Source organism: Elephantulus edwardii, unplaced genomic scaffold (genome assembly GCF_000299155.1).
Source record: "Elephantulus edwardii isolate Elephantulus edwardi_28Jun2011 unplaced genomic scaffold, EleEdw1.0 scaffold00304, whole genome shotgun sequence".
NCBI classification, from domain to species: Eukaryota; Metazoa; Chordata; class Mammalia; order Macroscelidea; family Macroscelididae; genus Elephantulus; species Elephantulus edwardii.
Genome location: NW_006400054.1, coordinates 2081364 through 2105572, shown reverse-complemented (window position 1 = coordinate 2105572; position 24209 = coordinate 2081364). Strand labels below are relative to the sequence as shown.

Below are 24209 nucleotides of genomic sequence, written 5' to 3'. Positions count from 1 at the left end.
CCAGGAAGACGCTGGCTGACCCCTGAAGCTTCATGGCCGTCCCTCCCGGAGGCAGCTGGGCTGGAGATCACAGGAGGGGCGCAGAGAAGGAGAGCAGCGCAGGGGAAAGAGGAGTGAAGAAGCCGTCCGGCTCCCAGCAAGTGGCAAGGCCTGCTGGCCGGGGTGTCTGCCAGGGGCCAGAGGAAGCTGACCAGGAACAATCAGCTGGTCAGGCAGGTCTCGTTCTGCGCCTCGAGGGGAAACATTCTATTCTGTGCTCCCGGAGCTCTGGAGTGAAAAGCAGGCTGTGTCCCTGGGCCCCGGAGATTTATGACCATGACCACCCACTCAGAATCCTGGCCACCCTCCCCGCAAGGTGGACAGAGAAGCACTGTAGGAGGGGAAGGAGCAGCCGGAAAGGGGCTGATGGGCAAGGGCTATGGGGACAGAAGAGAGAAGGCAGTGACTCCGAGTGAGCTGAGCCCCGAGCCTGGGGGATGGTGGGCACGGGCAGCCGGACGGGGGTGACCTGTTAGCACAGATGGCGGTGCCTCGGCGCACTGATGTGAGGGGGCCCAGACACTCCCTGCAAAACAGCTGGCGCTCCGCACGCCGCCTCCGCTATGACCCTGCGGGGACGCGAGTTTCCGTTCGCTGGAGCACAGCCCGCGGCGGCTCCTGGCGGTGCCGGTAAATAGATGCGGCCTCCATATGCCAACCCTGAAGTTGTGCAGGGGAGGAGGGCGAGGAGGGGATGGAGGGGCGGGGGGTTGGGGGGGGTGGACTCTGAGGCCTCGCCTGCCCGCCCATCCCGCATGCATCCAACCTGGGAAGGTGCATTGGCCTGGGAAGGTGCATCGGAGGCCTGCATTTTGGGAACCGAGGCCAAAGGTTGCTGCGGATAAAAGGCAAAAGGCCAGGCCAGCGAGCCCCGTGCGGGAGGTAGCTCAGAAGGGAGAGAGCACAAAGCCGGACTGTTTGTGGTTTATACAGAGGACTCTGTCCCTTTCAAAGCCCTCACGTTTCCCTTCTTGATCTCTGACGTGCACACAGCGTCACACAAGCTGAAACACGTACAAATATGTGGACACACACATCATGTAATCACACACACGTGTGTGCACTCACATATGCAAACATACATCTACGCATGTGCACACATCCATGTGCCTAATGCATACACCCTTGCACTCCTGCACACACACGCACACCCTCTGCAGTCTGGACACCCCCTGGGTGTGCCCTGCCCTGCTCCCCAGTCCTGCAGCCCTGGAGCCTCAGTTTCTTCATCCCAGAACTGGGCCCTGTGCCCACTGTGCTCCAGGTCGTCACCGGAACAAACACGGGCACCAGCCACCGAGTGAGTGCTGGGTGCCCTCCGGAAGCCCGTGCCCACCAGAATGACAACGAGCCCTCGCCCGACCGTTTGCCAGTTGTCGCGGGGAGCTCCGCTCCGTGGGAAAACGGGCGGGCGACAATGAGCTTCGCGGGCAGGCGGGCATCTCTCGGCAGGGCCACCACGCCGGCTGGCGCTTCCAGGGGCCCCTGGGTAAAACTGGGATGCGAGGCGGCGAGACGGCACACAGAAGGAGGGGGGCGCACGGCCCCCGGCACGGAGCTTCTTTCTGATACGTGGCTGCAAGAGGACGGAGGAGGTCGACCAGGGCCCTGCTGGCACACGCCCACCTCCAGGAAGGCCAGAGGGGCACCGAGCGCTCCCACTGAACTGCTGGCCAAGAGCCCAAAACCCGTCCTGCCAGAGGCTGAAGTCCGAGGAGGAGGAGGGGGGAACAAAAAGCCCAACCAGGTCAAGCGTGGTGCTGGAGGGGGCTCCGGTTCTTCCTGTGCCACCACCCCCAACTTTACTTTCAGTCAGGTGACAGGGCCCTTAACTGTCAGACCCAAGGCACCCCTGGAAGTAACCAGCCAGCACTGAAGGAACCCAGCCAGGCAAGGAAAGGGAGGAAGGGGGCCAGCAACACTGCAAAAGGAGATGTGGAAAGATGGGAGGAGTGCAGGTCGGAAACTCGGGGTCTTGGGAGGCAGGCCAGGAGAGTGGGTGCGTCGTAGTTACTGCATCAAGCACACCGCCGAGCTTGCTACCCCGGAACTCCCCGGGAGACATCCCAACCCTGCGAACTTCACCTTGACAGCAACTCTCTAACCTTAGCATGGTCAGGGCTGTCATGTGGAGGAGAGAAACAGAGGGTGATGTTTAGTAGCGCTCACTTCCCATGTGCAAGCCAATATGGCCTGTTTGAGGGCTCTCAAATGCACAGGGCAGAGGGAGCAGGGCTGCTAACACAAAGTCAGCACCTCTCCGGTGGTTCGAATCCACCAGCATCTCCATGGGAGAAAGATAAGCAATTTCCTCCCATGTGATTTACAACCTTGAGGGGGAAAAAAAAACTCATCGGAGAATCAGCTATGAGTCGCTCTGACTTGACAGCAATGAGTCGGAGGGTCTTTTTAGCCTGAAGGTTGGTGGAAGCTCCGGAGGGATAGTCTGTAACCGGGTGAGGTGCTAACAAGTGGTTTCCAACAATTCAAATACATCAACTTCTCCAAGAGAGAAAGATGGGAGGTTCCTCCTCTTACGACTTAAGAGAAGCGCCTGGACGGACACTAGGAGTTAGAATCGACATAGTTTGAAGGTAGGTGACACTCCTCCCCAGTGCCCTTGTCAGAAGGACAACCGTGTGTTACCGTGGCTGAGCCCCCCCACGCCGCCTCACCCTGCTGCTGGGGTCCAGTGAGAACAAGCGGTTTGCCAGGTGTCAGCAGGTCACCTGTGGGGTAGCTGGCCACGTTTTCTCCTGCTTCCGTCTGTGACTTTTCCGGCCTGGCCTGGACTTGCACTTCCTGCTCTCTCATTGCTGGGTTTATGAGGCAAAAAAAACCAACCTGCTTTCACTCTCCCCACCCACTCGCCCACAAAGGACTCCCAGGCACCTCCCCGGGCGCCTCCCTCGTGGAAAGCAGAAAGCGCTGCAGAGGCTCTGAAAGGACTTTTTAAACGATCATTTACAGAGCGTGGCCTGGGGGGAGCTGTAGGTTCAGTGTCGGGCTGCTAAACTCACAGTCAGCGGTTCGAACCCACCAATTTCTCCTCAAGAGAATGAAGTGGTCAGCTTCTGTAAAGATGTCTAGCCCTGGACCTTCAGGGTCAGTACGAGGTGGAACAGCAATGGGCTTGGTTCGGTTTTGTTGTTGGGATGTTTAAGGTATGTATCACTGGGCGAGGCCACGCCTTTCAAGGGTTTGGCAGATATTTCATGTAACCACCCTCCCTACCTCCACTCTAGCATCTGATGTGGGCAGCCAATCGGCCAAAAGGGGGTCTGTCTCCTCAGGGTGTGACCTGCCTACGATACACGTGGATGTCCTGGCAAACCGGGTCCCCTCATGATCTTGCAGCCCAATCTCCATCCACTGACCCCGAGGGCGTGGACCCGCAGCCTGCCCTCTGACCTGTGGATACCTGGAGTCATCAGCCCCCATAACTTCACGCACAAGGAGAAGCTTCTAGTCTAACCCCGCACCCACAGATGTGAAAACGCGCCAGCGTCCACACCACGTGAGGCACTTCCTTGAAATAAATGTCTCTCTCTCTCTCTCTCTCTCAAACACATATGAATATATATGCATAAGCTGCCCTGCAATTCCGAAGGCACGCAGTTCGAGGCCTCCAGCTGCTCTGCGGGAGAAGGATGGGCAATCTCCTCCTTTGCGATTTACTGCCTGTGAAAACCCACCAGAGAGGGTCAGCTATGGGTCGGTTCCAACTTGATAGTACACAACAACAATATAAAGGACCTATGATTGCCTTGTGGTAAGAAGTAAGCTGCAATCCCAAAAGCATAGACAGTGAGAGAGAGAGAGAGAGAGGTAGCAGTTATGGGTCAGTTCCAACTCAATGGTACACAACTATATAGAGCTCTGGTGGTCTAGGGATAAGGCGTTGTGCTGCTATCTCAAAGGCATATGGTTCGAATCCAACTGCTGCTCTGCAGGAAAATGATGACTAATCTTTCACACGATTTACAACTGGAGGGTCAGCTGTGAGTCAGTTCTGACTTAGTGGTAACGAGGGCTTCTCTGGTTTTTTTTAGACCTACATATTTATTACTCACGCTGCCCCCTCCATCAGGTCCCCAAGGCTGTAAACCACAGGAGGAGACTGTCCAACTTTTTCCTCTGGAGTGGCTGGTGGGTTCGAACCACTGACCTTCTGGTTAACATTATAACACACACAATGGATTATGCCAGCAGAGTTCCTTTAATAGACGACCTGTAGTTTAAATACAACTTATACCTGCACAACGAAACAAAGCACTCCGTGCGGCTCATTTTAGTTTAATATTTGTGTTGCTGGGGGGCAGTCTGGGACGGAACCCGGTCTGCTTACGCACCCCGCACTCTTGTGCACCTGTGGAGAACCCAGCCTAAGAGGCCCTGACCTCTCTCTCCATCCCTCTTTCTCTCCCCCTCCCTCTTTCCCTCTCTCACTCTCTCACTCTCTCTCTCTCTCTCTCACACACACACACAGAGGCACGCAGACTCTGCTGTTTACCTAATAGTGGGCGCAGCACCTGTACGAACATCTGCCCCACATCCACTTGGAAGCATCCGAAATGCTAATTGTGACTCGCGCAGGGACGTGGAGAGAAGCCAGCACAGGAGAGTAAGCGGGGAGGCAAGGCGTTTTTCTCTGCGCAGTGGCACTTCCAGGACCTCGGGAGAGGTCAGCAGAGAGGACCAGTGCTCAAAGGGACAAGTGTGGCTCGAAGACATGACACGCAGGAAGGGACTGACCTGTCGGTTGACAGGGTCCACTCAGCAATAGGTCAAGGGTTCACGTTTTGCCTCACCAGGGAGCCCAGGGAGGGCGGACCCTGCCCAGCATCTGGACCTCTGGCTACTAGGAGGCATAGGCGGGCACCTTGGGGAAGCTACAGCCAGGTAGACGTTGGGCAGCTGCAGAAACGGAAAAGCGCCCCTAGCTGCTGCTGACCCCAGAGGAGCCAGCGGAGGTCTGGAAACCCTGAGTGCTTGGTGGCCCGGCTCCGGGCTCAGCCTGCTCTGCTTTTCCTCAGTTTCCCCTTCTGTCAAATGGGAACACCGCCTACAAGAGGCATCATGGATAAAGAATACTGTCATGGAAACCAAGAGGAGACCCAAAAGGACAGGCAGGAGGCGGGGCTGCCTGACGAAACAGCCCCTGTAATGCCACGGGGATGGGGGTCAGTCAAGGAAATCACCCCTTGGCCACAAGGCAAAGCCAAGCCAAACCACAGGCATGGAGTCAGTATTGCTCCAGGGGGCAGAGCAGAACCACACACTGGGCTTCTGAGGCTGGCATCTTCACAGCTGAAGCGCAGGCTGCCAGCTGAGTGCTTTAACCACTGTGTCACCAGAACTCACTTGCCATAGCGGACTCTTAAATGGAAAAACGCCCTTAAAAACAAGACAGAAAGGCATCCAGAGTTACCTACTCATGGGCTCACATGAAGCCAAGTTAATATATTTATCATCATTTAAGAGCCATGGTGATATGGTAGTTAAAAGGCTTAGCAGTAAACCAAAAGGTCATGGGTTCCAATCTCCCAGTGGTCCCAAAGCAAGATGAGACAGTGTGACTTTAAAGGATCTTTGAAGCTCAATTTCAAGAAAACAAAGATTCTCACCATTGGGCCAATAGATGGAGAAGAGACTGAGATTGTTAACATTTTGAGCTTGCTCAGTTCCACAATCAATACTCTTGGCACCAGCAGTCGAGAAATCAAAAGATGAATTCTATTAGCAAAATCTGCTGTCAGAGTCCTCTCCAGAGTGCTGAAGAGCAACGATCTCAGTCTAGAGAGTAAGGAGTGCCTGATCCAGGCCATGGTTTCACAATTAATTGCTTCTATCAGAGAGCTGGACAATAACCAAAGGTGACAGAAGCCTTGATGCCTTTGAGAAGAGTGCTGGAGAAGCGTGTTGAACATACCATGGACTGCCAAGAGAACAAACAGGTCTGTCCTTGAGAGGGTGAAACCAAGAAGCTCCTCGGAGGCAAGGATTTTGAAACTGTGTCTCACATACTTTGGACATTTTGCTAGAAGGGACCAGTCCTTGGAGAAGGACATCATCCTTGGAAGGGTGGAGGGACAGTGCAGACCCCGGATGAGATGGATTGACACAGTAACTGGGGTCATGAAGGTAAGTGTGTCAGAGGCAGTGAGACTGACTCAGGATAGAGCAGGGTTCAGAGTTGTTGTGCATAGGGTCGCAGAGCTGTAGTAGACTCAATGGCACATAACAACGACAACAACAACACCTCAGAAACCCTATGGGGCAGCTCTGTTCTGTGTCCTGCAGGGTCGATGTAAACTGGCATCCACTTGAGGGAAGTGGGTTATGCTCAGTTTGGATAACTTCCATGTAGTGACCCGAGACTGTGATATATTACATACAATTTCCTTTATCAGCCTGAATGGAACTATCCACAAACCCATTTCACAGATGGGGAAACTGAACTCAAATCTCAGCTCCTCCTTAAAGGCTGCAGCTACTTAGAGAGGAAGGCCCACCCTCTGCATCATCACTGCAACACACAAACACGTTCCTAACAACCCAACACACAGCACTGAGAGCTCTTCCAGCAGCCCCAACTGCAGGCTTTGCGGATCCATCCCCTCCACCCCCAAGATCCCCTAGACAATGCCAGATCTCCAGGAGGAAACTGCTTAAGACAACAGGCAGCAAAACGGAGCGGGCCGACGGGTGCAGAGGGTCTGCGGATGCCGGGCCTGAGAACAGCCCAGCCTCCGCCGGTGCCACCAGACTGGTCCGGGGTGAGCTGTAAAAGCCTCGATTCCGAGAAGCCAGGCGGGCCAGCCAAGTGTGAACAGCCGAGCCCGCAAGAAGAGGGGGCCCCGGAGAGTCACAGAGAGAAGACAGCACGCTTGTCAACGACCACCCACAAGTGAGAGCCGGGGCAGCCGGCGGCTTGGAGCTGCTCCAAGCCATTAGCCGGCGCCGGGCGCGATGGCTCTGCCCGAGCTGTGCAGCTAACGGCGAAGAGAATGAGGGGAAATTAAAAGTAAAATCCCATTCTACGAGGCAGCAAGGCTGCTGAGAGTGACAGGCGGCCCGAGGACGGGGGGTGGTGGTGGGGGGAAGGCTCAGACGGAGGCAAGGTGAAAACCCAGCACTCCAGCTTGGGGCGGCCACACGGGCACAGGTGGGCTTCCAGAGAAGTGCCACGTCCTGACGCGCAAAGGGTGATTGATTTCTGTAAAGAGTACAGCCCAGGTGAGGTCAGAGAGACAGGACGGTGCCCGGTGCCCGACTGTCACTACTTACTGATCTGAGATCACAGTAGAAGGTCCCAGGCCTTCTGAAGCAGAAGGGAAACATTTCTAGAACAAACTTTGAAATCATAAAATAAAGGCCAGGTTTACTGATTTGAATGAGATTGTGGGAAGCACCCAAGAACATGGCCCTTAAGACACTCTTTCGGCCTGTAAGTGGGCCACTCCCAGAGGCCACTTGCAGGGACCCGTCAAACAACACGGCTGGCCCTTGTCCTCTCCTGACCATCCTCCCCATTGCCAATACAGTCACCCTGCCAGTCCATGTCGCTGAAGGTCTTCCTCACTGTCCCTGACCCGCCACCTTTCCCAGCACCATGTCTTTATCCCAAGACTGTCCCCTTCTGACAACAGGCCCAAAGTCAGTGAGACAACTTCTCACCATCTTTGTGTCTGAAGAGTTTCTCTTGGAAACCTCTTCCTGGTTTCTCTTCCTCCCAGCCAGATCTACTTGTTCTTCAATAGCACTAAGGCACCAATTCTTCTTTGGTCTTCCTTATTCGCTGTCCAATTTTCAAAACATGACAGTAACACTCCCCAGAACAGTCAACCACATGGGGTCAAAAGGGCTGCCAAAAACCTGCCGTCGACAAGTCAATTCCAGTTCAGTAATAACCTTCTGTTGGGTTTCTGAAGCCATAAATCTTGAACAGGAGAAGATTGCTCTTCTTTCTCCTGAGGAAACTCTAGTGAGGGCAGCATTTGCCCCCCAAAAAACCAAAGCCCGGAAGGCATGAAGGATAAAAGGGCAGGGAAGGAGGGCAAAGGGAAATGGGATACACAAGGAGGCAGTGGAAGAGTGCCTTCACACAGAAAGGATCACGACCAATGTCATGAAACAAACCCATGTAAGCTTTGGAATGGGAGAATGATGTGCTCTGTAAACTTTCACTCAAATCACAATTAAAAGTTGGGGCGTGGGGGGAGAGGGAGAAAACATTCCAGCCTAGGAAACACTATGGGCAGTTTGACTGTGTCACATGAGACTGTAATGAACTGGAAAGGACTCAAAGGCAGCCAGCAACATCAACAACCCGTCGTCCTCCAAGTCGGCTGTTCCCAGGGAAGCCAGGCCAGGCCCCGCCCAGGCTATTTCTGACCTGGTCACATGAGACTGAGTCTCCTCGTCACCCCACATGGCTCCCGGGGCTGGCTCAGCTGTGACAGGACTCCGGACTTGGACTTGTTTTTGGAAGCCGGTGACTCACTCAGAGACTAGCTGCTTTGCGTCTGTTTAGGAAGCGCCCGGGCTGTGTGAAGAAAGGGAGAAGGCGAACGCAGTCCCCCTAAGCCTTTGCCACAGTGGTCCTTTCTTTCAGAAGGAAGAGGCCTGGCTGTGTGTGTGTGTGTGTGTCCCCCACCCCCGCCGCCCAATGCCCCAAAACAAGTCACCTGCCTGGGTGTTACAGGGAGTTGGGGACCCTGGCCAGGCAGCTCCAACAGGCATCAGGGGGACATAAGGAAATCCACATTCAAATGAAGCTTTGGTGAGTGGGAACGTGAATTCTAAAACCAAACTTGCGCCTGGGTGAACTGAGCCGAACCCTGAGCCTCTGCTGTCTAAACAATCTGCTGTGTTCAAGTCCAAGGTCACGTACAGGAGTCGCTGTGGAGTCCATCCCACTGAGGGTCTTCCCCGTCTTAGGTGCTGTCCTCCTCCAAGGTCTTAGTCCACTGGGCAAAGATTCCCTGACAAACTCGGCCATCCAGTCACTGCTGTAAATGAGTACCATCACCCAAACCCCACAGTTGTTGCTCAAACCCCGCTTCGGCCTGGGAGACATTAATCAGGTATTCCACTGTGGGTGTTGGGGGCAGTGGGGTACAGATGACGGGACTTCTGAGGTATCGTCAGAGAACTGGAGGCCACGCGGGCTCAGCCCTGTCCCATCTGCTCAGAGAAGGCTCCCTGGGAGAGGGGGGACCAAGGTCTTTCATTGAAGAAAGCTGCAGCGGGAAGCAGTCGGAGACAGAAGCCCAGAGGGAGGGCAAGTGGCCGAGGCAGATTAGGTGACAGCACAGGGGCAGGGAGGCAGGCGAGTGGGCAGAGCCAGGCTTCGAGGCCGCGGGCTGCTGTCTGGGATTTTGAGAACACAGGCCAGACAGCTGGAAGTCTGCGGCACAACACCGGGAATGGCTCAGGGCCACTGCCAGGTTTCAGGGGCCGGGCAAGGGAAAATGCGATCTGACAATCGATCTTAAAATGCTGCCTCCTTCTTAAACCTGAAACCAGAAAAGATGCCCTGAAACCTACATGTAACCCAGCACAGCTTCCTGAATTAGTACAGCAAGCCTGCAGTGGGCGATGTGATCCTTCCAGGCGCCGTCCCCAACGAGGCCAAAAGTGGCTGGCCCGCAGCCATGCAAAGCGTTACAGAGATATATCAATGAGCCGCGTCTCGCAGGAGTTGTTTCGTGTTTTACAAATCGTAGGTTTGAGGCCACCCTGCGCTGGGCAAGTCTATCAGCACCATGTTCCCACCACCCTTTGTTCGCTCCTCATCTCTGCATTTTATTTCTGTCATTCTTGAAACACGTCAAACTCTTTGTAAAGTTACTGCCCACTTTACAGACCATGGCAGACCCTCAACACTGCCTTAGGTGCATAAGAAACAAGCACACAGACAACCCGGGGTGATCGCTTTGTTTGCGACACGCGCTTTATGTCAGGAGAGTCTGGGACCAAACCCTCACTATCCCGAGGTCTGCCCGAACACAGGAAACTTGGAGGGCCGTGAGCTCAGGTCAACAGGGCAGGGACAGTTTGGAAAAGAAGGACGCAGTTTCAAGCTGGCAAAGCTTGAAGAATGGCCCGTGCCACAGCTGCTGGAGGGGGACTGAGTTCTGCTGTGTCTACTCCCAACCACCAAAAGAGATTTAGGTGCAGGGGCAAAACCCACCACGACTTGTACTTCCTGAAAGAAGGAAACGGGGAACACGTGAGAGAGGCTCACCAGTGATCCCAAGGCCCCATCAACAAACGAATGGCTAGAGAAGCTGTGGTATACTCACACAACGGAATACTATGCTGCACTGAAAAACAAGGAACTCATGCAATACTATTCAAAATGGGTAACCCTGGAGGACATTATGCTGAGTGAAGTATCTCATCACAAAAGGACAAATACTGCATGGTGCCTCTGTTTTAAAACAGGACTGACATCGGGGTTGGAGGGAGACTGTGAAAGATGGGACAAATTATGTACACTGCATTGAAACAGATGAGGGAGAGAACGGTTTAAAAGTGATATATGATTAGGTATTATTGTCATGACAGGAGTCCAGAACAAAGGCTGCATAAAGGAGTGGACTTGGGGGTAGGGATTGTATACAAAAGAATTTTTCTTTTACTTTTCAAAGAGAAGTGCGAACTAGGGGGGGAGGGTGGGGTGGGCAGGGAGAAAAGTGCAACAATGAATAGATGGAAATCCAAAGTCTCTGTAAATGTTCATTAAAAACAATAATAATAGCAAAATAAGTGTTCTCTTCAGTAAAGATTTACAACATTGGTAACAAAAAAAATAATAGTAATAATAACAATATATTTATAAAAAACAAAACAAGAGTTCCCAATGTGCAATGCTTGGAGGCCACATCAGAAGGGTGTCAGCTGGGCTGGGTGGCAGAGTTCATGTCTTCTAGGCAGGAGGGCCAGGGTTCGAATCCCGGTTGGTGGTCCTCACTGTCAGCGGAGCCTTGTGGGCTGCTCTGGAGCGTGACGGGTCTCGGCAGAGCTTCCACACTAAGACTAGGAAGAAAAGCCTGGCAATCTACCTCCTACAATGAACCACTGAAAGTCTGATGGATCACCACGGTATCAGGCCGCGCTGCTCCGTTACACGGAGGGAAGGCACAAGTGGGGTGCTGCTGACCTCTAACAATAACATGGGGAAAGAAGAACCCCACCCCCCAAAAGCATACGTAAAAGAACAAAAAGAGGTACCACAGTGTCTGGAGCTAAAAACGCACAGCGGCAAAGGGACTGAAGTGTCCTCCCTGGAGGGTGAAGGGTGGTCACGAGGACAGCGTGGCCCTCTTCGCCTCCACAGGACAAGCACAGGATACGGTCGCTTTATCACGAAGGCTGGGAGGCCACGCTTCCCAGCTGGGCGGCTGGGGGGGGTGACTGGCTCCCTGTGCAGCCCTCCACCAGAACGGCTGGCTGAACGAGAGCCGGGAACAAAGCTGAAAGTTATCTGCAGGAAACATCCGAGGCCAGGCCTTGTCAATCAGGAGACGGAACAGGGTGCTTCCAGGTTCTAAGGGATCCTGAGAGTCTGGCGCGGTGGGATTTAGGAAGGCTGTTGGGGGGAGAGCTGGGCTGCAAACCCCAAACCAAACCCACTACCACTGAGAGGAATCTGTAAGAAGTTCTAGCGGCCTAGTCTGCAGGGGGTTGTGTTATTAACCCAAAGACAGCACCCCTTTTGCAGGTCAAATCCACCAGCAACTCTGCTGGTACAAAGATGGGCAATTTCCTCCTGTGTGATTTACAGTCTCCCGAAAACCAGCTGGAGGGTTAACTTTGATTCGGTTCTAATTCCGTGGCAATTGGAAAGATGGAGAGAATGAACCCCCAAGCACTGCTCTGTAGGGCTTCCAAGGCTATAAATCTTTCCAGAAGCAAACTGCCTCTTTGTCCTTCAGTGTGGCTAGGGGGTTTGAACCACTGATCTTCTGGTTAGCAGTCAACCACGGTGCTACCAGCGTTCCTGGACACAGACAAGCACATGCATCCTGTCCAGCTCTGTTTGCATCCTGTCCAGCTCTGTCTGTCTTTCATTCACTACTTCCTGCTGTCCGGGACACTGCCTGCGTCTAAAGTTTCGAACCTCAGTCCCCCGCCTCCACCCCAGGCCAGGTGAGGCTGAGAGTCCCCCTCCCCATCCCCATATCTCAGGACACTTCCTGAATGCCTTTTTTGAGCCAGGAACTGTGCAGAGGAGAAAGGTGCAGCCCAGCCCAGCCACAGGCTGGGCCACAGGCTGGTCAGGGAGACAGACACAGAAAAAGAGAAAATGCCCTCTCTAGTTCCTGCCGCTAAGAACATCCTAAGAGTGTCCTCTCCACCCACATCCCAGTCCCCAGGGAAGACTAGAACCCCATTTTCAGGGGTGGTTCACCCCAAGATCCCTTAGGCGGGGCTGTTGCGGCTGTGGGAGGAGACACTCTGAGTTGACAAAGGACAACAGGCAGGCACTCTGCCATCATGTTACTTCTGAGCCTCTTTAGAAAAAAACAAACCCAACCCACTGCCGCGGGTGGCTTCTGACGCTCAGTGACCCTGCAGGGCAGAGCAGAAGTGCCCTGTCAGGTTTCCGGTCGCCCGTACTCTCTCCCACAGGGCAGCTGCTGTTTGGCTGGGTACTCCGGAATCGATCGACTCACCCCCAGCTCACCCTCCAGCAGACCTCCAGAGACTGTAGATCACACAGGAGGAAGACTGTTCACCTTTCTCCCACTGAGCACCTGGTGGATTTGAACCACATACCTTTGCCCCGGCAGTGCAATTCCTTACCATGAAGCCACCAGAGCTCCCTAGTGGGTGCCGGCGGGCGACCGTTTGGTTAGCAGCTCAGCACTTAAACCATTGTGTCACCATGGCTCCCAGACCCTCCTCAGTCATATTTTCATCACTGGTCATCTAGGCTTCTGTGAGATGGCCTGTTTCTGACCCTTGGCCCTGTTATAGAAGGGACCGGTCAGTACCTGCATGACACCATGTTATGGAAGAGACAGGTCAGTACCTGAAGGACACCATGTTACAGAAGGGACTGGTCAGTACCTGCATGACACCATGTTATAGAAGGGACCGGTCAATACTTGGAAAAGGACACCATGTTATAGAGGGGACCAGCAGTACCTAGAGAAGGATATCATGTTACAGAGGGGACCGGTCAGTACCTGGAGGACATCATGTTACTGAGGGGAACAGTCAGTACCTGGAGAAGGACATCATGTTACAGAGGGGACTGGTCAGTGCTTGGAGAAGGACATCATGTTATAGAGGGGACCGGTCAGTACTTGGAGAAGGACACTATGTTATAGAGGGGACTGGTCAGTGCCTAGAGAAGGACATCATGTTATAGAGGGGACCGGTTAATACCTGGAGGACATCATGTAACAGAGGGGACCGATCAGTATCTGTAGACACCATGTTATAGAGGGGACCAGTCAGTACCTAGAGAAGGACATCATGCTATAGAGGGGACCGGTCAGTACTTGGAGAAGGACACTATGTTATAGAGGGGACTGGTCAATACCTAGAAAAGGACATCATGTGACAGAGGGGACCGGTCAATACTTGGAGAAGGACACTATGTTATAGAGGGGACTGGTCAGTACCTAGAGAAGGACATCATGCTATAGAGGGGACCGGTCAGTACCTGGAGGACACCATGTGACAAAGGGGAACAGTCAGTACCATGTTATAGACACCACGTTATAGAAGGGACAGGTACGTGGAGGAGGACATGCTGTTATTTATAGACAGGACCAATACCTGGAAGAGGATATGACTTGTTTTAGACTAAAACCCCTCAAGCTCATGCTGGAGAGCCTGTTTGGCCTCCCCGTGACTCGCCATTGGGTTCATGAGGCTGTAAATTGCACAGGAAGCCTGTCCACTGCCCTCCCAAGGAGCTGCTAGTGAATTCGAAACACTTTAAACTCGCGCCTTTGGGTGAGCAATGCAACTCCCAAGAGACTTCGCCACCAGAGCTCCTCAGAAGAGCAGAGGGTTGGCAAAGAGGCGGCGGCCCTCGGGGTCATGGACTGACCCAGTGACAGCCGTTGACCAGGAGGACAGTGCGGCACCCAGCAGAGTCTGGTCCTGGTGTGCACAGTGTCTCTGAGCTGGAATGACAACTTCTAACAACAAAAACACAGGAAGCCAACTTCATTTTGGAAAAGAAAACACGGACTAAAATTGTGCCTTTGACAGAAAGCTTCTAAGTCACAGCGCACGGTGTCTGAGCTAAAGGTCCTGCAGACCGAAAGCAGGGATTCAGACCTGCTGCTGCCCGTTCTGGGCTGTGCGGCACCCAGCATCGGGCCAGCGATGACGTTGTGGGGCCTCAGTTTCCCCTTCTGTAAGGCCTGGACTCTGAAAGCACGTACCTCCCACACTGGCTTAGGGAATCGGCGGGAAGTGTTCCTAACACAGAGCAGGGACCCCAACCAGCAAGCCATTATCACACCTGTGTGTGGCACTGTTCAAAAGGAGCCCTGGTGGCACAACGGTTAGACCCTTGGCTGCTACGCGGATGGTCAGCAGTTCAATCCCCCCAGCAGCTCTGAAGGAGACAAAGCCTGGTGACCTTCGCCTTTAAGGACTACAGTGTAGAAAAACCCTATGGGGCGGGAGTAATGTGTGAGTCAGAACTGACGTGATGGGACATAACCAAAAAAATCTCAGTCCACAAACGTCGATGACCGTGAAGACAGAATCGGGTGCTCTCAAGGCTGATGTCCCCCATGCACTCTGTCCCTTGGCCAAGGTGGCCCAGGGAGGCCACCTCCACCAAAGGCCGCCAGATGTCAGTTGTGGAAGTCCCCAAAGCCCTCCCATGTCCCCCCGCTGACTCAGAAGCTGCTGCGGCTCATAAATTGCTCTCAGAGCAAATGTGAACGTAGCTACAGAGAGCGGGGCACTGGGGGGCTGCGGCGTGCCCCCAGCTGCTGCCACTGCCATTGAAACACAGCAGCGCTCCGTGGGCGGCAGGGGGAATGGCAGTTCATGGCGGGGGGCCCCGAGGCAACAGACAGGATCCCCCCACGAAGGCGAGGAGGACGGAGCAAGGGGAAGGCTTCCCGTCCCCAACGCAAGGCTCCATCCCAGCATGCTGGGTGCTTTTGGCGCCATCACCAGTCTGGCGACACCCAGCATTCCGCCTGGGCAAGGCCCTAAAAAAAGCCAGGGGAGTGCCGACGAGTGCTGGAGATCCCGGGGAGCCCGCGAGGAGCTAATTGTTGTTTGGTTTCCAGCAGCCTCAGCTCCCTGGCTGGGCGGTGGCCGCCAGCTGGGCCAGTGCAGGGCAGACAAGGATCAGGATCCCGGCTCGTGGCGGGTGTTCCCCGAGCAGCAGCCTGGTCTCCGGTCACAATGCCAACACTGCACCTGGCCGGGCACGTTACACGGGCTGACACTGTGTGCAGAGTGAGCTCCATTTGCTGGGCACTGTCAGCAGAGCCTGGTGTGCTGAATACTTCATGCTGAGCACCACCTGCAGACCTGTTTGCTAAACACTAGACACAGAGTACAGTCATCCTGAATCCCCCCTCGGCCCCACTTTACAGGTTAGCAAACTGAGGCCTGGGGAAGGGAAGCACTTTCCTCAGCCAGCAGCCTGGGAAGCCTCAGGGCTTTCCATCAGAGCCCTTATGCCCCTCCAAACCCAGGATGTGACAAGTGACAGAGGCCACGTGGGACCCCTGGGACACGAGGTCAGAGGAAGGAAGAACTGCAGGCTCTGACTTCTGCAATGGCGAATCCACCTCAGGATAAGTCCCCGTCCTCTCTCAGAGCTCACGCAGGCCACATGAGCCCTAACGTCAACAGCACCAGCCCATCCGGACGGAGCCGTCTGCCAAGTGGCCCTGGGTGTGTGTGACTCTGGAAAGGGAGCCAGGGCACCACGGGTTGGTTCCCCTGCACAGACGTTAGTGGCCTCCACACAGTCAGACACAGCACTAGGGCCAAGGGAGCTCCCAGTGGCATGCGAGGCACCAAGGGGCGTTCTCCATTCTGTCACCTGCCATCCGGGAACTAGGGGTGACCAGCGCCAAAGGGGCCAGAGGATCAGTCAGTGCCCCACACAAACCTCAACCCCTGCTGAGTCCCAGTTCCTCACCTGGAGAAGGTATGGAGGAGAGACCTGTCTGATGCCCTCCTTGGGCAATGAGAAGGCCAAATCGCCCAGGAGTCCCCCCTACGTGGCCTATGACTCTGATTCCCTGAACGTGGAGGTTGAGCCCACTGTTTGGTGCACACAGTCAAAGCCAGCCCCACCCATGACTCTGAAGGTTATTCCTCCTTTCCAAGCTTTAAATACCTCTGCTCCTACCTGCCTTTTATCAACCTGACACCGTCCTGCTGGTGAGTCATTCATTAGCACGTCCGACAGCCACTCTCGTGGCCCCAAGATGTTTGAGTCTCAGCTAAAATAAATCCACGCTGCCTCATCTGAGGAGGAAATTTCTCAACGCGGAGGGATGGGGTGTTGGCAAGGTCAAGGCGCGGCCCAGGCAGTCTGGAGCATGAGGGCAAGGTCACGGGCGCTGCAGTCAGGTCCCGGGGAACCTGGACAATGAGGGAAGGGCGGAGGACGCAGCGAGAGGACCAGATGGAGGATTCGGCGGTGGCTGCTGGGCCCTGGGCTGAGGTCCAAGTTCGATCGGCGCTCACACCCTCAAAAAGCTTGTTCAGTTCCCAGGGGCTCAAGCCTGTGCCTTTTGCCAGCTCTGCTAAAGGCCTCGGCCAATTCCTTCCAACCTCAAGGGTTTACAGGGACTAATGGTGACGGTAACGGGAGCGTCAAGGGCCATGAGCACTGCTGAGAGAAAAGGGGGCCAAGCAGGGGGCTCTGGGTCAGCCATCGCCCTGAGCTCCAGGCCTCAGAGACCCAGCCAGCTTGGTTTCGGCCAGCACGTGTCCGGTACCGACACATCACGGGCCTCGAGCCAGGCGACACCAAGATGGATAAGGCCTTTCGGAAGCTCCTGGAACCCGGAGCCTGGCCAGTGATTCACATGATTACACAGCTAATTACCACCCAGTCATGTCCTCGTAATAAGAGGTGGTGAAATAAGACGCCGAAGTGGGAAAGGGCTGTGAGTAATTAGCTCTGTCGGGCAGAGGCGGGTGGTGGGGACGCTTCAGAGGAGAGAGGGTCTCACAGCAGGGATTTTCCGGAGCTCCCCAGCAAACAAGGGACCGGGCTCTGGGCAGAGTTACTGGTGGGGCAGAGAAGGGAAGGACGTTGTGGTATTCACCAGACTGACTATATGGGGATGACGCTACAGGCTGAGAGATAGGCAACAGAAGTGAGGCAAGAAGGTGCGAGAATATCTATGCCCTTGTGTACCGGCGGAAAGGAAGCTGGGGGCACCACGGTTAAAGCACTGGGCTGTGTACCACAAGGCTGGAGGTTCGAATCCACCCACTGCTCTGCAGAAGACAGACATGCGGCCTGCTTCCATGAAGATTGACAGCCTTGGGAGCCCGAAGCAGCAATTCTGCTCCATCCTGCAGGGTTTGGCTTCATGTCAGCTAAAGGGCTTGCTTGGCCTGTACCCTGGTGGGGATGGAAAGGCCCTGAGGAGTGTCGACCCGGCGAAAGTTCCAGACTGGATTTATCTCTTACATGGACAGGTGTTCGGCAGGGGCGGTGGGGAAGGTGGCTGCCTGAGAGCTGCTTTTCTACAGAGGGGCCCTGTCATCTGTCCCAGCCGGGCTTCGGGGAGTAAACTCACATGTTCTCAGAGCTTTTAGCAAATGGCCCAGTAGCAGGAACAGAGGCGCTGGTGCACAGTGCAAGAAGTATGATTTCCCCAGACACTGTAACATTTTACTTAAAGAGACAAGCCAAAGCAAGCCACTATCGCTGCCAAATCCATGTGAGAACAGCTTTATCTAAGCCTGTCAAAGGTCAGGGTATTTCCTACTTATTCAGGTCCAGTGTCAGTTCAAAACCTTGACCTTGACCCAGAACTGGGTTGCTCCGCCCACTTTTACCTGCAAGAGAGCTTATTGTCCTACCCTGAGCACTGATACTTTGGAGAGACTTAAAAAAGAAGCACCCATGACAATGACTCCACGTTAGAATCTTGTGCCTGGCTCACCCCAGACCTGCTTCACACCACTGCTCCTTCTCCTGTGCTATGCCTTGCACTGTCCGGGGACTAGCCAGCTGCCCATCTCCTGGGCTGGTCTCCTCTGAAAGGAAGGCTGTGTCACATTCACACAAGAGAGTTGAAAAAAATCAGGTTTTGCTGGCTAGTTAAGGAGACTTGGTGACAAGATGGGTTAAGTGTGGTCTGTTAAACGCAAGGTCGGCAGTTCGAACACAGCAGTCCCTCTGCGGAACAAAGACGAGGTAGTCTGCTTCCTTAAAGATTTATAGCCTTGGAAAGCCTCTGTCCTTGGGGTTGAGAGGAACCAGAACTCTCTAGACAGGCTGGGGGTTTTTTTTGTTTGTTTTATTATTTATTATGTGTGTACTGTCAAATTGGATCTGACTTGTACAGGAGGTGATTGCCCCTCCTTCTCCAGTAGAGCATCTGGTGGATTTGAACCATGCACCTCTGGGACTGCAGTGCAGCTTCTTGCCAGTAGGCTATAAGAGCTCCCTACAGGTTGGGTTTATTAGCTGTGTGACCTCAGACAACTACCTACCCTCTCTGAGATAGCATCTTCCTCTGTAAAACATGGACACCAATATTTACAGGGACATTATTCTGAGGTTACACGAAGAAATCTTGTGGTGGAGTCAGATCCTACGGAGGTGGTTCCGATTCCCAGCAGCGTCCCTCCTCATGACGGAACAGAACTGGCCCTGAGGGTTCCCCAGACTGGCCACTCAACTCAACTGCTGGCCACTGAGTGGGAACGTCTCAGAGCTGACCCTCCCTCTGGTGGGTTTTCAGCGGCTGTAAACCACACAGGAGGAGACTGGTCATCTTTCCGGTTGGTTCAAACTCCTGCCTTCAGGTTGGTGGTGCAGCTCCTTAACCCACTGGGCTACTGGAGCTCCTCTGCTAGGCTGTGAGCTTTATGAAAGCAGACCTTCTGGTCTTCCTCCCTCAGAGCTGCTAGGCGTGCCCACAGCTGAGTACTTAACCAGATGGCAGCAGGCCTCCCGCTGACCACAGTTCAAGGCCAACATGCACATTTATTACAGACCTAGGAAGACAAGGAGGGAGCTCTGGTGGCGCAGTGTGTCGCAAGTTACACCCAAAGGCCTCTCTTCCCCAGCAGTTCGAAGTCCCCGCAGGGGCTTCAAAGGGGAAAACAATGAATAATCTCCTCCCATTACAGTTCATAGGCTCAGAAGCCCGATGGGGGGTCAGCTATGGGTCAGAGCCCACACCGCTGCAGTGAATCTGAGTTGTTTGGAAGAGGACAATGAAGAAAAAGAAGGGAAGGATCAACGGCTTAACAATCTGCTGACTGTGTGATCGTGGGTACTTTACTTCACCTCTCTGGTCCACAATTTCCTCCACTGTAAAGTAGAGATAAGACTGCCTACCTTGCAAGGTGAACTCCCGTGAGATAACAGGTAAGAAAAAGTCTAACTAGTTAATGTGACAGCTCCAAGAAAAAAATCAGAAAAACCAAACCTCTTGCCATTAAGACGATTTTGACTCAGGATTCCCTTAGGCTGAAGGAGAATCGCCCAGTTCCACGTTTGTACTCTTTACGGGAGCAAACGTGTGACATCTTTCTAACACAGACCTGTCGGTGGGTTCGAGCCACCGATCTTTCGATTAGCGGCCGAGCATCTTCACCACTATGCTACCGGGTATCCTTGGGATTTAGAAAGTGTTGCTGTAAATCGGTCACGGCTTTCTCAGCTCTGGGCAGAATTCAGGGAAAAGCCTAGTTTCTTTTTCAGCCCTCACTGAGCAATATCAGCCAGCACCCAGCCTGGCACTCCAGAGGAAACGAACACCCACAATCGAACAAAGAAGGTCTCACAGCGCACTCGTTCCCACTGGGAGCCGGCTCTCCTTCTCCACGTCCGAGGGAGTCCCCTGACTCGACTCTGCTGTATCCAGACCAGAGGGACACGAAGCCAGGCATCTGGTGACTTGTATCCACTCTGTGGCCTGGAGGGGAGCAAAGGCCCCGTGTCCCGTCTGGTAGGACTGGTGGATGGAATATCCACTTGCCGAGGAGACCCTAAAACTGCTCCCCGATGTCTCAGAAACTCCATAAAAAGGCGAGTTATTTTAGGCCTCTCTGGAGCCCAAGGCTTGACCAAATGAAGCAAATGGCTTCGGGACGGAGACCAGAAAGGTTTTTAAGGCCTCCCGTTCTGCCAAAAACACACTTAAAATTGAAAACATTTAAAGCTCAGGACCTGTCTCAGGCTCACGGCGGCCGAGGCTGCGGTTCAGAGGAAGACAAAGCACGAGGCCAAACCCTCAGATCAATGACCGGCCACCCAATGGTGGCTCCCTCCCTGCACGCTGCAGCCCTGGGCAGTGACGCTGTCAACTCCACTTCCCGGCCAACAGCTTCCGATCGGGGCGGACGGAGGCTCTGTGGAAATCTGTTTCTTTTTTTAACAGAGCTTAGGGCTGGGATGCTGGCCGAGGAGCAGGCAAAACTACAGGCGCACACAGGTCTCCAGGGTGCAGCCCAGGTAACTCAAAGGCATGAGGTGCAGGTGGCTGAAGGGGAAGGGGCTCCAGGAAGAGCAAAGAAGACCCCCTCAAAATATCATGAATGGGATCAATGCATACGATGGGACTCTCCTGGGAGTCGTTTCATTATCAGAACTGAGGGGGGTTCAACACGGGCATCGGGTACCAGGCGCCAACCTCTCCCATCAGACCACAAAGTCAACATCATCTCTTAGTCCAGCCCACCCCACTGTCTTACTTTTGCTAGGCAGTTCCTCTTGGGCCAGGCCATTGGATGGAGCCAGGGGGGCGCTGCCACCCTCATCCAAGGTCAGGATCAAGGGCACGTCGTCATCCAAGCTCACAGCCATGGTCTCCTCTCCCGCAACCCTCAGGATGCTATGGTCAAGGCTTTAAGTAGTCTCTGGTCTGATGTCCCTTCCAAAGCCGCTGTGCCCAAGGTGCTTCTCAGAAACTCCATCAGCCGCATCTTCTGAGGTTCAGGGGATTGAAAAAAAAAAAGAAAAGAAAGAGGGAGTTTACTCAGATGCAACCACACTACAGGCGAGAGTGTTCCTAAATTAGATAGTGGCAGGAGATGGTAACTTTATGCATATGCTAAAAACACACAGGACTGTACGTGCTAGAATGGTCAGACTTTTATGGTATATGAATTAGTGCTCAATTATTTTTTTTTATTTTATTATTTTTTTTGTGTACACCATCAAATCGGATCTGACGGGTACAGGAGGAGACTGTCCCTCCTTCTCCAGTAGAGCATCTGGTGGATTCAAACAGCGCACCTCTGGGATTGCAGTGCAGCTTCTTGCCACTAGGCCACCAGAGCTCCTTATAATAATTTTTTTTCAAAAAGAAGAATATTGGGAGCTCTGGTGGCCTAGTGGCTTCACTGCAATCCTAGAAGCATGTGGTTCAAATCTACCAGATGCTCTGCTGGAGAAGGAGGGACAATCTCTTCCTGTACCAGTCAGATCCAATCTAACAGTACACACACAAAAACAATAATTTTTAAAAAAAAAAAAAGAAGCAGAATATTACAGAAAAGCATCTATAAAGTGCACACACAGAAATGTGCAAGACACAGGCAGATCTTGGAGACATTTCAAGTTCAATTCCATACCACGACAGTAAGACAAAAAGAACAATAAAATAAGCAATACAGTCTGTGGTTCCTAACAGTCTATCAGGAGCCCTGGAGGCACAGTAAATAACGCATCAGGCTGCTAACCAAAAGGTTGGCAGTTCAAATCTGACGGAGAAAGATGGGAAATCTTGTCTTGTACAGATTTACAGCTTCAGAAACCCAATGTGTGTGCATGGGGTGTCTCTCAGAATCAGAATCAACCTGACAGCAGTGGATTTATTTGTTCAGCTCTACTAAGCGAGAGAGCTCCGGTGACTGAGGGGTAAGGAGTTGTGCTGGCAACCCAGAGGCACTCGGTTTGAATCCACCGACTGCTCCTCAGGTGAAAGCCGGGCGATCTTTCCCCAGGGGACTTACTGCCTCTGAAAACCCACTGAAGGGCCAGCTTTGCGTCGGTTCTAATTCAAGAGCACGCAACAACACTCTATGAAGAGAGCAGCTGCATTGGAAAGAAGTCTGAGACATTTGTGAGAATGACCGGATGAGGCACGGGAATACCAAGTGAGCACAGGCCGTTGCTAGCATGGCGCCAAGAGATTTGCTGTAGCCTTGGAAGGCTGCCCCAGCCTTCAATCTGTGAGAAATGCCATTATCCACAGAGTGCCATAAAATGAAGCGGGTCCGCACTGAAACGTTTAAAGAGTAATTTAAATTGGCGAGTGAGATTCTTGACTAATGTCTTCTACAACCCTCCCTACACATTTGTTTGTGGAGATCTGTGATGCCGAAAGATTTAGGGGGCAAGGGGGAAAACAGCCATTACAGTAACAGGAGTTAATACTCTCTACTTCTTATGTGCCACATATAGGCTTGGCAAGATAGTAAGTTACATGCTGGGCTGCGATGTACAAGGTCAGTGGTTCAAATCCACCATCTGCCCCGTGGCAGGAAAAGGGTTAGTCTGCTTCCAGGACAATGTATGGCCTCGGAAACCCAACAGAGGGTCGCAGTAAGGGGGAATCGACTTGAAGGCAGTGGGTCTGGGTACACACCAGAGAGATCGTTGCTGGCTGAGTCGTAAGAAGTTGAGCTGCCAACCCAAAAGCAGGCAGTTTGAAGCCCCCCAGCTACTCTTGTAGGGAAAAGATGGGTAATCTCCTCCCGTGCTATTTACAGCCTCTGAAAACTCACTGGAGGGTCAGCGATCCTTGGTTCCAACCCAAGGGTACACAACAGCAACAGGAAAAGCTGATTGAATCTTCATAGTAGCCCTGAGGCCAGATGACTGTCACCCTTTTGCCGGGGGGGGGGGGGGGAATGTTAGGCACAGAAGGGCTAGATAACTTGCCCAGGAACCCACAGATAAAGTCTGACTCCAAAGTTTTGCTCTCAGCCATCACCCCTTAATTCCTCTAGGAGACAGCCTCCAAGTTCAGGGAGCACCTCACTTCCACAACTATAACATGTCAGGTCATCTGTTGTTAGAAACTGCTGAGTCAGTTTCAACTCAAAGTGACTCCAGGTGACAGTCATGGGGTTTCCTATACTGTAATCTTTGTCCCTCCGAGTGGCTGGCGGATTCAAACTGCTGACCTTCATGTTAGCGACCAAGCATTTAACCACTAGGCCATGAGGCTTCCTTCTGTTTCCGCCCAGAGAAAAGCAAGGACTCAGCAGATCTGCCTGTGGACCTTTGCACTTGAAACCAGCAACAGGTTCCTTCCTCCCGCTGTGACCTGGGATCAGCCTCTGCAAAAATTCATTGAAAGCGCCTTTGGGCACCTTTGTTCCTTTCACACACAAAAATCATCAAAATGACGCCAAGCAGACCCTCCTGAGTCAGCAGGGAATTTGCGGAGCTTCTTAAAACAAGGAAGGATAAAGTAAACACTTTAGCTTGCTCCAAGCTTGTAACTCTGCCCTGCGAACTTCCTGTGGTTGTTTTTTGGTTGGGTTCCCCCCCACCTTTGTTGTTTCTGGAGTGTCCTCCCAATCTGGGGATCTATTTTGCTTTTGGGTCTCAATGGTGAGAAGAAAGAAGAAGCAACAGCCCAAAAGAGACACCATCACTAGGCTGTCTTGAAGCTTCAGTGGGGTTTATTTGGTTTGGTTCTTAACTTTCTACCAGACACTTTCAGACTTACACTAGAGACAGTATGTAAATGAACTTCCTCACAAGGCACTCTTCAGCAGCTTCGACAATGATCAACATTTGCCTAAATTCTATCCTGTGTTGATGTTGAAGGTGGGGGACTCTTATCAACCTGTTCATTAAGAAAAGGCTGTCCAAATTATCATTATCATAATGGCTACCAGTCTTGTGAGTTTAACTGTTTAATAGAGCACTCACTACTCGCTTGCTTGTGGTTCCCCCACTGAAGGGAGTGGACAATATCTGCAGATATTTTTTATTGTCACAA

General features: G+C 53.1%; 1 protein-coding gene across 2 annotated transcripts in view; it reads right to left on the bottom strand.

The window, feature by feature from the left end:
• Positions 1-24209, bottom strand: part of TPCN1 (two pore segment channel 1) — a 67248-nt gene that overhangs the window by 41895 nt on the left and 1144 nt on the right. Inside the window, exons 1-2 of one of the 2 annotated variants that reach the window (XM_006900991.1) lie at positions 22089-22110; positions 20944-21177 (exon numbers count right to left, since the gene is read on the bottom strand). In XM_006900991.1, coding sequence (XP_006901053.1) covers positions 20944-21055 — 112 coding nt within the window. In that variant the 5' untranslated portion in view covers positions 21056-21177; positions 22089-22110. Of the gene's footprint in view, positions 1-20943; positions 21178-22088; positions 22111-24209 lie in introns of those variants that run through there. The other variant, XM_006900990.1, reaches the window with a different exon arrangement.